Here is a 16,232-nt window from a genome sequence, read left to right as displayed (position 1 = left end):
ACCAAATGAACTGCCTTGACAAAAAAGTAAGGCAATAACATGTTGCTAAGTTAATAACGTGAAACCTCAATAACCACAAATATACAGTACAGACCAAAAGTTTGGACACACCTTCTCATTCAAAGAGTTTTCTTTATTTTCATGACTATGAAAATGGTAGAGTCACACTGAAGGCATCAAGGGCTATTTGACCAAGAAGGAGAGTGATGGGGTGCTGCGCCAGATGACCTGGCCTCCACAGTCACCGGACCTGAACCCAATCGAGATGGTTTAGGGGTGAGCTGGACCACAGACAGAAGGCAAAAGGGCCAACAAGTGCTAAGCATCTCTCGGGGAACTCCTTCAAGACTGTTGGAAGATCATTTCAGGTGACTACCTCTTGAAGCTCATCAAGAGAATGCCAAGAGTGTGCAAAGCAGTAATCAAAGCAAAAGGTGGCTACTTTGAAGAACCTAGAATATGACATATTTTCAGTTGTTTCACACTTTTTTTGTTATGTATATAATTCCATATATAATTCCACATGTGTTAATTCATAGTTTTGATGCCTTCAGTGTGAAAATCATAGTCATGAAAATAAAGAAAACTCTTTGAATGAAAAGGTGTGTCCAAACTTTTGGTCTGTACTGTACATGGCACACACAAATATTTTCATTTTTTATTAGATTTTACCATTTCTATTCTATTTCTGATACAATAATAGAACAGATTCTGAGATTGCCTACCCTGAAAATATCTAATTCTGATTAAAAAAGCAACCCATTGCTGACCACTGTTTGAAATAGCCATCTTGTTAGGAGTCTGCCAATAATGACTATAAATGCTCTCTAGGTTTTGGAAAGATTATCTGACTATTTGAATGACATCACAGTTGCTATGGTTTTACAGCAGTAACAATAACTGCATAAGCAACTATACTAACTGTACTGCAGGGTTAAACTGTACCAAATCCACAGAAAGAGAAAATAAGACAACCTTTATTGTGCAAGCGAATAGAACAGGATTCATAGAACACTAAATCCATATATCAGCATCCGATTTCTGCTGAATTGGTTTCCTGAATACTTAATCACACTCAAACATGTATAAAATGACTATGAACCGGCGGTGTGTTGGCCTTGAACAATAGACAACAGTGTTGTCTCTGCGGTTAAGGAGAACAAGCCTCTGACAAAAACACTGAAGAGCTGCAAAGACCACGGTAACGGCATTGAGGTGCTAATGGTGTTGAATGAATTATGGTGTGAATCTATGGCATGACACAGCAGGAAATGAGATGCATCTTGAACTCGCTTTGGTTTTCTTTGATTGCAGTTGCAGAGCTGCAAAGTGATGCTGATGCATGTGCAGAAACATTGCAGACCATCCTAACTGGTTGACGTACAACATAAAGCACATAAGTGGTCCACACACACACAGACACAGAGTTCACATCCCGCCCACTACTCTCTTAGGATAGTGATTGCCTGATATCCATGATATCTCCATCGCAACACACCAGAAAGTTAGAAAGCTAGAGTCACTACTATCCAGTTTAAGGGTTCAGTAAAGGTTCAACGATCAGGATTTTTTACGAGACAACTAGATTGTTTTAGATGTAATATTTTTAGCTACAGCAAATTTATAGATGCAACTACATTGTGTCCCAACTATGTGAGACACAAAAGCAGCTTTCTTTTGAGATTGAATTTATCAGCGATTAAACGCAGTAAGTGAAAGAAAAAAATATTGCTGTCCTTTTGCACTAGGAAGCCATGCCCACAGTAAAATCTCATTGGTCTAAACCCCTATTCCACATAAATGTGTTTTTAAAGTGCCCCCAATATGCCATTTCAAATACTGCCTTCCATGCAATGTGTAATGTTAGCGGCCAGTGAAAATAAAATCTGCGACTTCGGTTCCCACTTCCATGACAGCTACACGTCAGGGTAACACATTTGTATAATGTGATGTGCTAAAACAGTAGTCACATTTAAATCTATACTCAAAACTCATCTGTTTAGCTGTGCATTTTACGTACTGTAAAAGTTTATTTCGCAACACTGTTACTGCACAGATGCAACAGTGCTGCGAGATCCAGTGAGAAGCGTTTGAATTCGTCACACAATAAAAAAAATTACTGCAAGATCTAGTGAGAATCATTCAAATTCTGCACAGAAATCTCTGTCATAAACAGGGATGACATACGTCAGGAAACCAGCAGCGGTAACGCTAACTGTAACCATGGTGTTGTGGTAGAAATAGTCGAATGCTTTATATCAGTGGTTTTCAACCTGTTGGCTGCCCAATATATGTAAAAGTGCCTAAGTCATAACATAAGTCATTTCATATATAGGCCTATAATTAAATTTTAAAAAATAATAATAATAATTAAACTGTAACTATGCTTCCACTTTTCGAGCTCGCTGATTGGTTTAAGAATAAACCACTAATTTATAATTTTGCTGCATGCTACTAGGGATGGGTACCGAAACCCGGTATTAAAATGGCCCGGGGCTAAATTATGAAAGACCATAGTATCAGTAAGATCTGACGGTATCAGTTCTGCTTTCGGTACTGGAGGGGGAAAAAAATAATGTACTATGTATTTTTGCTTAATAACCACATTAACGTTCCAAAGTGTGGTTTTACTTCACTAGAGTTGATGCAGACAACGCTGGTTGTCATAAGTGCAAAAAAATTTTTGCATGTAAGGGCGGAGAAACAAGCAATCTGTCAAAGCATCTTTCAAAAGTGCATTATGTGCAGACAGAGAAATGCAAAGTTTTCGACTGACTAACACAACACAAAGTACCGATAAGAATACCGTTAAAGTACCGGACCGTTAAGCAGTATCGGTAAGAGTAGTAATACCGTTAAAACCTTAATGATACCCATCCCTATATGCTACAGAACAACAAATTCAAACATGCATAAATGGCTGTAAACAAGGGAACATAAATGGCTATCAACGTGTTCTCTCCTGACTGCTTGCTCCACTGACTGTCTACCCGCTGCCGAGCTCTACCTGGATCTGGTTTTCCCGTTTTACTGAGCGGTGCCAGCCCGAGTTAGTTTCTGTTCATTGCTAGTTCATTCTGGGGCTGTGCGATTAATAGAAATCGTCATAAAATCCTGCTTTGAACGTGCGCGATTTCTAAAATCGCTTTACAGCACGATTTTCCACAGCCCTGACCTCCCGCAGTATGCTATCCGATCCAATCAGAATGCAACGCGCCTAGCGCGAGAACAGAACAGACTGGCCATATGCCTAACTCCAGGTTCACATACTGTCTGGGATGTGCCTTTTTTCCGAGCCCATGTTAACGGATCAGAGCGCTCACACTGCACCTGGTACAAGGCTAGAAATAATTAATATCTAGCACATGAGCATAGAGAGAGTTGTGAGTGCACAGTACGCAGTTTAAGTGTGATTAGACACGTTTTATGTGCGCACACTCTCTCCGGATGAGAGCAGCGTGTATCTAAGCAAGCATGTCTGGTTTTGTGACAGAGCAAAGGAAATCTCTGTGCGAACAGAGAGATTCGTGCTCGTGCATTATTTTAATGCGCTTTCACATTACATTATAATGCGCTCTCTCGGCTGCTTCTGCACCGCATACACATACTATATAAGCACCGCAAACACAGTACGTGTGAACCTGTTTTTATTAATGTTAAAGGAAAAATTCACCTAAAAATAACAATTCTGTCAGCTGTCTGTCAGTTCTGTAATAGTGTTTTAAATTTATACCACCATTTACTCACGCAAAAGTGGTTTTAAACCTGAATGAGTTTCTTTCTTCTTCTGAACAACAAATGCTATTTTGAGGAACGTGGAAAGCCAAACAGTTGCTGGTCCACAGTGACTTCCATATATATTTTTTGCTACTATCAAAATCAATGTGGACCAGCAAATGTTTGGTTACCCACATTCTCCAAAATATCTTCTTTAGTCTTCAGCACTAAAAAGTCTCCCAGGCGATATATCGGCCAAAACGATACAGTATATCGGTCAACCACTAGTAACAATCGTGACATTGTTTTACACCGCTTGAGGTGCTTACTAATTTCACAGTATTGATGGCAAACATTCAAACTTCTGTTCTTTCACTACTAATGCAGCATCTAGTCAACAAATTACTTTATAATGATACGGAAACATATACTGTACTATATACTGCATACACACCATTTTGTTTCTTTTTAAATCCGTGTCTTAAGTGTCCCACTCTGTACAGCACACAGCGTCACGTGTCAAAACAAACAGCGCATGGTGTCAGTTATTTCCACCTCTAGAGGAAGCTCTGGTACCGGGTAATGACAACGGACCTTCTCAGCTGTTCCAACAACGGACGCAACCCAGAAAAACTATCAAAATGGATTTTCATTATCCAGCAATCAACTAATTAATCAGTTTAGTAAACTGCAAACACATACGAGCTTCATCACTGTGTATGTAATTTGACTGTTCCCCTTTTGGGCTTGAATTGATGGTAAAACTAAGGTCATTATTAACTGTCTTTACATTTATTTTGAAAGATGAAGCTCACGATTATGGAAAGTGCCGTTACATTTCCGATGAGTGCTTGCGGTGTTCAGCCAATCACAATGCACTGGGTCAGTTAGCCAATCAGAGCAGACTGCGCTTGTCAGAAGGAGGGACTTTGTAGAAAACTATGTGTTTGAGAGAGGCGGGGCATAGAGGACCTACAAAAATGTACAGTATTTGAAAAATAATGCGTTTTATTTTTGGTATGATTCATTAAATTTTTTGTATAATTTAGATTGCTTTAATTTTCCTTGTAAAATCTCTGTTGCCTTCCACTATATCTGGACTTAATTAAGTTTGATTATTAGAAATAATCAAACAAAAAATTTAAATAATTATCCTAGACATCTTTATTATTAGAAGAGATAGTTCTGACAAAGACTTTTGTCTGTGTAAACTGTGTCTATTTTGTCTGTGTAGTAGGGGTGTCACTTTTGAGAAAAATTAAATTAGAACGGATATCGAATATAATGCAATGTATTCTAATATATTCGAATATCTACGTGCGAATATATTCGAATAGAATAAAAAGTGACAGCCCTACTGTGTAGACAGTGATTCTAGTTGCCGTCATATTCCCTACGGTCTTTCCCTCTGTCTCTCTGTCTCTCTCTCTCTTCAGTGCCTCCAGAAAAACGCGATTATGCGATCGCGTGATTTAATGCATAATCAGCCAAGGGCTGCATATTTATGCGGGGGTTGCATTAGGGATGCACGATAATATCAGCACAACATCGGTATCGGCCGATAAAACTTAAAATGACCATCATCGGTATCGGCCGATATGAATATTTCTGCCGATGAGCCAAACCGATATTCTCCAAGTGAAATAATTGACCTGTTTTTCAGGTGTGAATGTCTGTCTACATTTGTAAAATAATACATTTATGGTAGAATCACTACAGAAGAGTACATGGATTTCTCTTCAGTAAAATTAAAGTTTAAATATATCAGCCGAAAATTTATATATATATCGGTATCGGCCAAAATTATTTAGAAAATATCGGCATATCGAATATCGGCCAAAATCCAATATCGTGCATCCCTGGTTTGCATTTTTTCCAAATACGCCGCACTTTCGCCGCATAAAATCCCGATTCAGGAAGCAAAATATGCGGAGGTAGAATGATTTCACAATAATAATAATTTTTGTTGCAAAAAGTCACATATATCTTAGCACACAAGTAAATCGCCATTATTTCCAAATGGGAACCTTATGAAGTGACGTAATTGCACGACATGAACATCATCTTTGAAGTGTGAAGCCCGTGGTGAAACCACGGTGAAGGACTGTTACGCCCGTCTAGGGGTAAAGGCATAACATAAAAAAGAGAAGGGAGAAAACGGGGATTCTTTAGAGGGTTTTTAATTGAGCCAAACAAAAATACAACCAACAAAATAAGTAAATGGGGGAATATTCTTCAGGAGTTGACCAGGCCAAAATAATAAACAAAACTTCTGTAGTTTAAGACCTCTTTCTTATACACTAAACAAAATAAACAAAATAAAAGTACAATATTTTAACCTAACTCCCTAACCAAAAAACAGAGATCAAAAGGTTACAATAAACAAAATGGCGTCAAACTCCTTACTTTCTCCCAACCCTCTAGATTTACAATGATATACAATTATTTACAAGATCAGGCAAACAGAGTTACAAGGAGAATCCAAATACACATCATAACAAGCAATAGAGTCAAAATACCAATCAGTTCCTACTTACAAAAAAATAGTATCAAAGTTCAACAGAGACCAAACAACCAAAAAAACAACAATTCTCTCTCTCTACTCTGCACTGCACTGGAGAAAGGAAGTGACATCAGGGCTTTTAAGGTGTGCCTAAGATTGAATGCACCAATCTAGATGGGCCAGTCATTAACCTTTAGGAGCCAATCAGCATCCTACCTGGACAAAACACTTTCAAATACAAAAAAAAAGGAGACAAAATGACAAGATGCAAAACAATGGGTTGTAACAAGGACGCAAATCATTCTCATCTGCCAACAAAAATAACCTCAAAAGACCGCGAAGCAGTTACCCGGTATGTTACATGACAGTGGGGCAAATTATTTTGAGAGATGGATGAGGATGAGGATGGCGAATGATAAGCCAGTGTTAAAGGCTACGCAGTTAGCTTTCATTTTCACAGTGGACTGTTGTACTTTCATTCAGAAGTTGATGCACTCGTAAGATTGTACTTTTTTGTTACAGAATAGTACCAAAACCTTACAGTTGTATGTATATTGGTAGTATGTAAAATAATTTACGTTGCAATAAGAGATTGCGCTTTGCAATTCCTGTAAAACAGCATTTGTATATTTGTGTGTATATTTTATTTGTATTCATTTTTACAGAAGTTGTTGAATATTCTTTTTGTAAAGCTAGAGAACTTGTTTGACTCAATGTTTTGTAAGTTTGAGCCATGTGTTAATTAAGGTCTGAAATAAAACAGAATGAGAACTTAAATATTATGTGATTTAGTATGTTTGCTTATCTCAGGAAGTCATAAGAAATGACTCTTTACAGTAAGGTAGTAGCCTAGTGAGAACAGGATTTTTTTTGGGGGGGGGTTCATCTTATTTTCACTTTTTCATCAAACCGCAGTTTTTGCAAGTTCCCGCAATTTCATCGCATAAGATTGCAAAAATATCCGCATATTCCATCGCATTTTTTAAGAAAAAACTGCTGCAAAATCAAGGATTTTTGCCCGCAACAATCACAAAAAAAAATCCATGTTTTTCTGGAGGGACTGTCTCTTTCACACACACACACAGTTCATGCTTGGCAGGCAGTTAGGGATCTCTAACCAGCTCTGTAGAAACACGCCTCAACAGGCAAAACATTTGTCATAAGGAAAGCATGACAGAGAAAATCAAGGAAAATCATGCATTTCATTCAGGCACTTTTGCAACACTGACTAGAACAGGCTTTACACTTTTCTGTTACACAACTCCCTTAACCCTCATGTCATGTTCCAGTTATTTTTGCTAAAAATGTTAATGTTATCAGATTGGATTTAAACTAACTTGCTCTGTTCAAACTAACTTTGATAATGTTTGTACTTTTGGGGATTCCCCCCCCCCCCAACTTACACTTGTGGTGTCCCTGTCAAAAATGACTAACCTATGAACAATTGCTTATAAATGTCCAATTATGCTATATAATTACCAAATATTGGATTCCATCTTGTTTTAAATAGACAGAGGTTTTGGATTTCTTTTTAGAACTGATTGATAGTAGATCCCCACTGACCTCAATATATGAGTGAACACTGCCAAAATTACCCACAAATAAAGTTTCTCTTCCCCACTAAAACTGCGGTGTACAGGCTCAGATTAATGAGACCTATGATCAGTCATTCCCAAAATAAATAGCAAACCTGTTGTAATTGAAATAAAGCTGATGAAAAAAAGAAAGAATGCAAGATATGGTGATAATATAGTGTAATAGAGATTTACAAGCACTTAAAAAATTTGGGCATTTGTACCTATGTAGGGATAAAATAATGTGGGAAAAATTAGGGGAAATTAGGAAAAATAAGGGATGAGAAAAGGTCTTTAAACTTAGAATCAATCTCAGGTCAAACTCAGGAATTGCTACTACTCTAAAATGAGCCTATGCAAATATACAACAAAAGAGCGATATGCTGAGCTTCATGCCAAAAATATATCTCTGTAAAGTAAGGCAGGCAGCGGTGTTGCTGCAGATGAGGAGCTAGAGAGACCTTGAAAGTGAAACATCACAGAGGAAATCTAACAAACAGTGAAGATGCTTCATCCAAACCGCATATATTTTTGGTCATTTTCATATTTGATCCAGCTGCATCCTGCCCAGGCAGCATTGCAAACAAACTTTTGACTAAGTTGTTGGAGCTTATGACAACTAGACTTTGTTGTAAGAGTCTTGACTACTTAAGAATTGAGTCATTACATGAAAAAAGACAAAAGAAAAACCAGTGCATACTTGAGACCTAAAAAAAACTTCACAAATTAACCTGATCTAATTCAAAACGGAAACTACATAGACGCTTCTCAAAGCCTTCAAGGCTTTATAAAATTGACTGACAATTAGGTCAGAAGATGCATTTAAACCAATTGCTTTAGTGAGGCTGAGGCTAATTATAAACTCAAACGGGTTTCAAATTGTTGAGTAAGAGAAGGTAAAACTGCTTCTCTAAATTTTAGTGGCTGATGGTTAGGGCTGTCACTTTTGTGAAAAAATCTTTTTCGATTTTTTAGACATAAGTGTTCATTGAATCGATTGTAAAATCGATTTTCCATGTCTAAAAAAAGATGTTTTTCTTTTTCAACGTCAAATAATGGATGAATGTAACGAGAGCACTGGAAACGCACAAGACAGCAATATTTCTTATTTATTGGCATGAAGTTTCTGGCAGAATAACAAACAGCAACAGGAGTGCAACATTCTCGAAAAAATATATATGCAGAGGGGACGGCTGCCATAACAAAAGAAAAACATCACTGCAGGCTTCAACCCAGCTGCATTTATGATTTAGGCAATTCAAAAATCTCCAAGATTATTTTAAATAATGATTCAATCCATTTCAAACAACTGTTCAAAAAAATGAAACTTTAAATGGACTTGAGAACGGGCCATGTGTGTTTTTTTTTTTTTTTTATTGAATGTAACCGACAGCTCACAAATCTATTGGACAGGAAAACAAGTCGATCAACATTTTCGGGATGCAGAGCAGTGTTTTTTTTATTCACTATATGTCCAGCTGTTGGGAAGACTTGCTCAGACTGCACTGATGTCCCAGGGACACTCAGGTACAGCTGCGCAAGGTGGGGGTATTACTGTCAGTTTGCAATGGTCCTTTTCATAACTCAGAATCTGTAACTAGATGTACAAATGAGGCAAATTCGCGTCTACCGCGCCGCGACTTTACATTGACTTAAAATTGAAATCTTTCGCGCCAGATGCTTTATTCGAGTGTGAACACGGCATTTCGACGTCACTGGGTCTTATAGGCGCGTACAATTGCAGTTTTTTTCTGTCTAGCTTTTGCAAGGCATTCTGCACTCTCTGAATTCTTTATTTTCTTTTTCTGCTTGGTTGTGAGTTTTTTTTACATCTATATTTTTTTATTGTTTAATTCTTTTAAAATTAATAGTGTACATATTTGGTTAAAATCGATTCCCTATTTTCATTTTCGAAACTTTTTTTGGTTGGTCCGATCGATTGTGCAATCGATTTTCAAACTAAAAGTGACAGCCCTACTGATCGTATGATTTTCACATGGCCAACAATGAACTCTATAAAACTGCATTTCCCTTTAAACAGCCATATACACCCACATTGTTAACTCCATGGTTAATGTAAAACTGACAGGAAGTCAGAGAACATTTAGTATATTTACACAACTGGAAAAAAGATACTAGACACCTCCTCCCAAACCAAAGATTCACTGTATAAAAAGTGCTACTGCTGAGTTAAGAGACTTATATTGTTCTCTTTTTACAAAACTACTTCACTGCTCATTAAAACTGTCAAGTGGTGTGACCTATAAATCTCATGTGGTTCAACTGCCACATCAACAAATCCTGAGTTTCTTGAAATATCAGAGAAGTTGACACTTTTTAAGGCAAGGACAATGAATGTCATGTGGTCTCTTTGAAAACTTAATGACATTTATAAAATAATGATCTTCTACCCCCCAACCCCCCCCCCCCCTATTAAAAAAAATAAATCTTGAAAAATGTTTTAAAACCTTTAAGAGATTGAATTTATGACATTCTGTGTACAAACTGATGTGAAAGATAAATATATGAATAGTGTTTCGAAACACGAACAACCAGCTGGGCATTAAAAAGGCAGCTTTTAATGTGCAGGACGAACATGCATCATCGTTGCATTGAAAACCCATACGTATGCCCTTGATGGAGATGAACATAATGGATATGGTCAGTGTTTCTCTAATACTTCCTAGGAGTTTATTTTCATCTCTCTCTCTCTTCCACACCCACACATCGTTTCCAGAGGCCCAGATGTTCTTTGCCTTCCAACCCACTGCAACACAATCAACCCCAATCCCTGATTATCCCATATTAAATGAACCGGATCAGTCCATCAAACTGTCTCCGACAAAGTCTCACAGAGCAAGTAACGGGCATGCTAACTTCACAGACAGAGTACAGACAAGTCAACTGACACTAAACAGATATGGAACTGTTATGTTTCCATTATACTACAATCTCAACAATACTGTGGAAACTAAAGGGTGTTTCCTATCAATCCACTCAAGACTGAACACTCAAAGGCTGTGGTTTATAATGCAGAAAAGTGTTGCACTTCTGGTTATAGAGAGCGGAGGAAAAATAATGCCAAATGCAAATAATAAAAATAACTAACTAACAGCTAAATAAATACAAAGATTTTTGTTGTTGATGTCTAAGGCTATGCATCCAATCACATGGATTTTGGCAAGAATTGTACAGATTTTTTGGACAGTTTTTGTTAATGTTTGCACAATGTCACCCAGCACAACATCAAATGTATTGTATAATTGGTCACACCACTGCCCAAATATACTACCCCAGACTAATAAATGCACAGTTTTTAAATATAAATGAAGTTTGGGTTGGGATCTGGTTTTGATGAGCATAAATGTTCATGCATATAGGTCAAAGAAAGTGACAACATGTGAGTATGTCTCAAAGAGCAACGTCTGTGGTTCCATTAGATTCGGTGCCTCTTCCTCTTTCCTGTTTTAGAGTCTTTGTGGAGTTTTTTTAAAGCGTGTCAAATCGGATAAAGCTCCTATCTGTGTCACTGTGGTGTTGCCAGAGCAAATTATGGACACTCAGCTGATCATGTTGTGAGATCATTACATTAGCGATGATGATGTTTTGAGACATCCAGCATTTAACTGATTAAACTGGCAGAAGAGAAAACCTTGTGCACTGCAGTTGACAGTAAATGGACAACAAATGAAGAAAAGGATCTCTCTGACAGCCAGTCAGGGTACAATACTTCTCCAATAAGTCCAATACTTCTGTACTCTACTTTTCTGTATAGTTATACAACTGAAATAAACCGTATGATAGCGTGTTTGATATTTTAGTTTTATACAACCGTTCTATAAACCACAAAGAGATGACAAGTAAAGTTTCAGACAACATTTGGCCATTTACTTTTTCTCCACCAATCAAAAGAGTTTCAAAATCCCCCTAAGCATCACCCTTTCTTTGTCAGCAAGCCACGCACTGATTAAAAGCTAAACTGAATCATAGATGGCTGGAACGGAAACTTTTGGGCGAACTAGCCTATCCCTTCAAGCAACGTCCTGTGACACACATTCCCAAAATGCAATTTCAACAGACTAAACATGTGACATAGCAAGCACAATTGCGTATTTGATAAGTGATCAACAGTGGCAGCCCACATTCCTCCTGCAGGGAACTTCACTGGCGCTTTGAAGGTGATCAGAAACTGGTATGGTAGGAGTTTTGAGTTAAGTGTGTCTTACCTGCAGAGGAGTCGTCGTCGTGCTCGGAGCTCAGGTATGCGTCAGGTGTGCTGCGTCCGGACCCGTGAGAGCCGCGCAGCGCGAGGCCAGGAGACAGTCTGCCGTCATCCGAGTCCAGCTCCCGACTCAAGCGGAGGCGAGGGTACAGCCGCTGGCTGTCCCGAGCGTTGCCTTTCGGGTTGATGATGTTTTTTCGCAGAAAGTTTTCGTTGAGCTCCGCGTCCTCGAACTCGCGGTCGCTGTCCTGCTCGCTGTTCCGAGAGCTCTCACGAGCCGAGGGGTGTTCTGGCGGAATATCGGGCTTTCTCCGAGGAGGGACGAGGATGGGCTTACCTGTCTTGCTGCCCCGGAGTGCGTCCCGGGCGAAAGACTCGTCCCCGTCTTTGCTCTCTGGGTCGCGAGGACTGTCCTGCTTTGAATCTGCCTTGTTGCACCATCTCTCGACGTCATAAGTTTTCTTCTTCTGCGCGATGGTGGTCTGAAGGTAAATCACCTTGAACTTCTCTTCCGACAGAGCCTGCTGTAACACCTTCAGGTTGGCTTTGCATTTCTCCAGCTCCGCCTCGATGTCCTCCACCGACTTGAGGTTCATCACGGGCACCTCACCGTCTGGAAACTCGTTCCTCCAGTGCTTCTCAAATTCCGCCTGTTCCCACATCGTTAAAGCAGGGTGGGGGGAAAAGCTCCCTGAAAATGTGTTTCTGGCTTAGAAAAAAGCTTGGGTTCACGGTCTCAAACGCCTGTTGTGAAGCAGCGATTGTTCATTGTCTCGTGCGCGCATATCCACTCACTCACACTCCACAGATCAGTTTACAACTGAGCAAAAAAATAAAAAACTTTCGGCTTCCGCTACATTGGAAAGTCGTGACGTCACCTGGACACGGAGCCAATCAGACCCACTGGTTTACATTTAGACATTTACACCCTGTGGTTGCTCTTTCACGCACCATTGAAGCCCCACCTGTTGAGTAAACACGCGTTTGCCTATTAATATACATTTCAGTTAAGGTTTACAAATAAATGTGCTTCCAAATGGAAATAAAATAAAAAATACACAATAAAACGAATCCTTGCAAATGTAGCTTGCAATGTTCTTACAAAATAAGCATTATAAAGTAAAATAGCATTACTGCAAATTGAAAAAACAAGTAATAGTTATAAATAAACAGATACAAACTAACAAACAAATAAATAAATGACAATGACATGAGTTGGAGCAGTAAAAATGACGAGCAAAAGTTTAGTGATAAGGGCAAAGGCACACAAATCCTTGTATTTCCTGAATCAAACTATGAGTTTCATTGTTTTCCATGCAAATTTTTCTTTGCATCTTTTTCATGCATTCTGCAACAACAACAAAAACACACACACACACACACACAGCTCTTGACTTCAGTGTAGACAATTTTTTCCCGTGCGTCTCATGTCTGTCCGTTGTGGTATTGCAAAAGGCTGTTATGATGCATTTTGTGTCTTGATAATAGATTGAATCCTAATTCTGCTCTCTGTGCATTATTTACATATTATAATGGCAATTAGGGGGGTGAGAATTTGAGGTCAAGAGTTTTATGTCCCAGTTGAGTCTAATTCATGGTCCATTAACTGTTCAGAGATGCCAGGGCCTGTTCTTCATTCAGATTGTCAATACCATTAGCAGAGTCGTGCAGGACAAATTTGATATGGGTATCATCGTGTCAACTGGAGAACGGGAATGGCCGGGTCCCAGCAGTTCTATGAGAAACTGAAGATGAGAGATGTGTGTACTGATAGCTGCATATCTCATCTGCTGCATCTGCTGCATGGATCAGTCCACTTTAGAAAGTGGTTAGGAGCGTGAGATGCTACATTTTTTCTTTCTTTTGTAAAAATTACTTTCATTTTAACCTCTGCAATTTATCATAGCACAATGAAACAAAGCTCTAACACAAGGATTTTAGTCTGCTTATGGTTATGGACATTCAAATGCCATTTCAGCAGGAATCAATATTAATAATTCACAACATTTTGCATCCTTTGATCCCATTCTGTGCTGACTGTCTTAAGCCTTGTAAAATGTATTTGTGTGGGACATTCAATGCTTTGGCATATAATTATTGATTTTAACAGGTTAACTACCAGACAGGGGGTTTAAAGGGATAGTTTGCCAAAAAAAAAAAAAAAAAGAAAGAAAAAGAAAAAAAAGCTCTGAATTCTTTGTACATTCAGACGTTATTCTGTGAGAAGAATGGTTAAACTGTTTTCTCACAATGAAAGTCAGTGGGGTCTAAAACAAGACAAAACTAAATCTTTTGACTTTCATTGTATGGAATGAATTAATTAAACTCTTTTGTGTCCGAATTAAGAAAGAATGTCCTACAGGTTTGGAAGGATATGAGAAGGGAGGGTGAGCAAAGCAGGATTATTATAATTAAAATAAAGCTAAAATTATGGTTTTGCTTGAATTAAAATAAACATTAACTGAAATAAAAGAATTATGAGAAGTAAGGCTTAGAGCCATTATAAAACCGGCAGCACAATGAACAGTGTCAGAAACCGAAGACCCGATTAGATCATCCTTTATTTGATACGCATCAATGCATTTAACTTCTGCTTGAATAGCAGCCGAAGAGAGAATGTCTTCCTGTAAATTCAGGCTTGTTTTAGTTGCACGGACCATTATTCCATGGAAGGTCAGCGCAATATGTTTCATTTGGCAAAGAGAGAGAAACCTCTAGAAGACATTGTTGCTTTATTCCAGTTCCATTTTGGACTCTGTCCCAGAACTGCAAGGTCATTTTGACTAAAAGCCTATTCAACTTTTGTCTATAAATGATCGCTTGTAAATGCATGATACATAACTTGGATCAGTCACCATGGTAATTCACACAATAAAATCACACCACACTTTCTAGCAAACTGATGAAATGAATTTGTGAAAAAGGAGGGACACAGTGACATGCATGATGCACCACATTTCCCAACTGTGAGGAAGACATACAAATAACAATGAATCGATTGGTATTTAAACATGATGATGGTGATTTAAGATTTTTGCACATTTCATTATAGTATGCATATTTGCCATCCCACAGATCATTTACAGTTAGCATGAGGGGAAAAGTCACCATTTGGTGTTTTTTTTTCTTTCTTTTCTTATTAAAGCAAATGTGGCTAAAACCCCCAACAAACTGTGTATTTGGGAATTCTACAATGATGCAACTGCTAATATCTTGGACTCAGGGGCAGAAAGGGGAAGTTATGTTCTCAGGTTTGATGATGAAGTGCTGCCCTCTAGTGGTCAATCTGTACAACAAAATACAAAACGTAGGATTTTAAGGGAACAGTTTGCCCCAAAATGAACATTTGCTGAAAATGTACTTTCCCTCAGAATGTGGTTTAGCCTTACATAACTTACTCACAAATGGATCCTCTTCAGGGAATGGGTGCCGTCCAGAGGTGTAAAGCAAGAGATGCTACAAAGACTCCATTACAAGTCCATTACCAATCACATGACTTGAGTAAAAGTCAAAGAGTGTCTGATTTTAACAGAATTTAAAGGGATAGTTCACCTTCAGTTTCTGATACCCATTGACATCCATAGTATGAAAAAAACTCAACACCTCAAAATTCCAATAAATCAATGTCAACACAACCACCTCTTAAACGCCTGCAGACATTGAACTGTCAGTGAAGCACAAGTGCTCAAAAAGGGAATAATTAAATGCTCCGGTAACTATCGTAACCTCGGTTCCATGAGAACAGGAACGAGACATCACGGAAATATCATCGCTGGCTGTAGTAATGTCCTCCTGTCTTATATAAAACACCAGTGACTCACAACTACCTGCTAATGCACTCACACTCACACAAAAGAAGAAGCCTTGTTGACAAGTTAACGCACAAGATATAGTTAGTGCCCTATAGATGGCAATATAGCTTCTTTCGTAGCAAAAATAAACTGTTAAAAATAAGGTGCAAAGCAAAATGTAATGACTAATTATAATAAAGAGTACATATACCTATTCAAAAATGTAGTGAAGTAAAGAGTAAGTGGGGTCAATACTGCACCGTTAATTCTCTAAAACTATACAAAGTAGCCTAAAAGATCCTCAAGTACAGTAACTAATAACATTTACTTAAATGCTTTAGACCACTGTTGGAGTCCAAAACTGTTGATTATAACTTCAAACCACCCTCTATCCATAATACTTCTTTCTCCAGTGAAGAAGTCGT

The 16,232-nt window shown here is 38.3% G+C and overlaps 1 protein-coding gene across 1 annotated transcript in view; it reads right to left on the bottom strand.

Annotated features, from left to right (window-relative positions):
- Positions 1-13,447, bottom strand: part of LOC113081311 (active breakpoint cluster region-related protein-like) — a 138,077-nt gene extending 124,630 nt beyond the window's left edge. The window contains exon 1 of the mRNA XM_026253393.1: positions 12,021-13,447. Within this exon, the coding sequence (XP_026109178.1) occupies positions 12,021-12,678 (658 nt within the window). The 5' untranslated portion in view covers positions 12,679-13,447. The remainder of the gene's footprint in view (positions 1-12,020) is intronic.
- Positions 13,448-16,232: the final 2,785 nt, after the last annotated feature.

The sequence above is a fragment of the Carassius auratus genome, chromosome 5 (genome assembly GCF_003368295.1).
Source record: "Carassius auratus strain Wakin chromosome 5, ASM336829v1, whole genome shotgun sequence".
In the NCBI taxonomy this organism is placed as follows: domain Eukaryota; kingdom Metazoa; phylum Chordata; class Actinopteri; order Cypriniformes; family Cyprinidae; genus Carassius; species Carassius auratus.
Note: the sequence above shows the minus strand (reverse complement) of the source record. Positions and strands in the feature narration are given on the sequence as shown.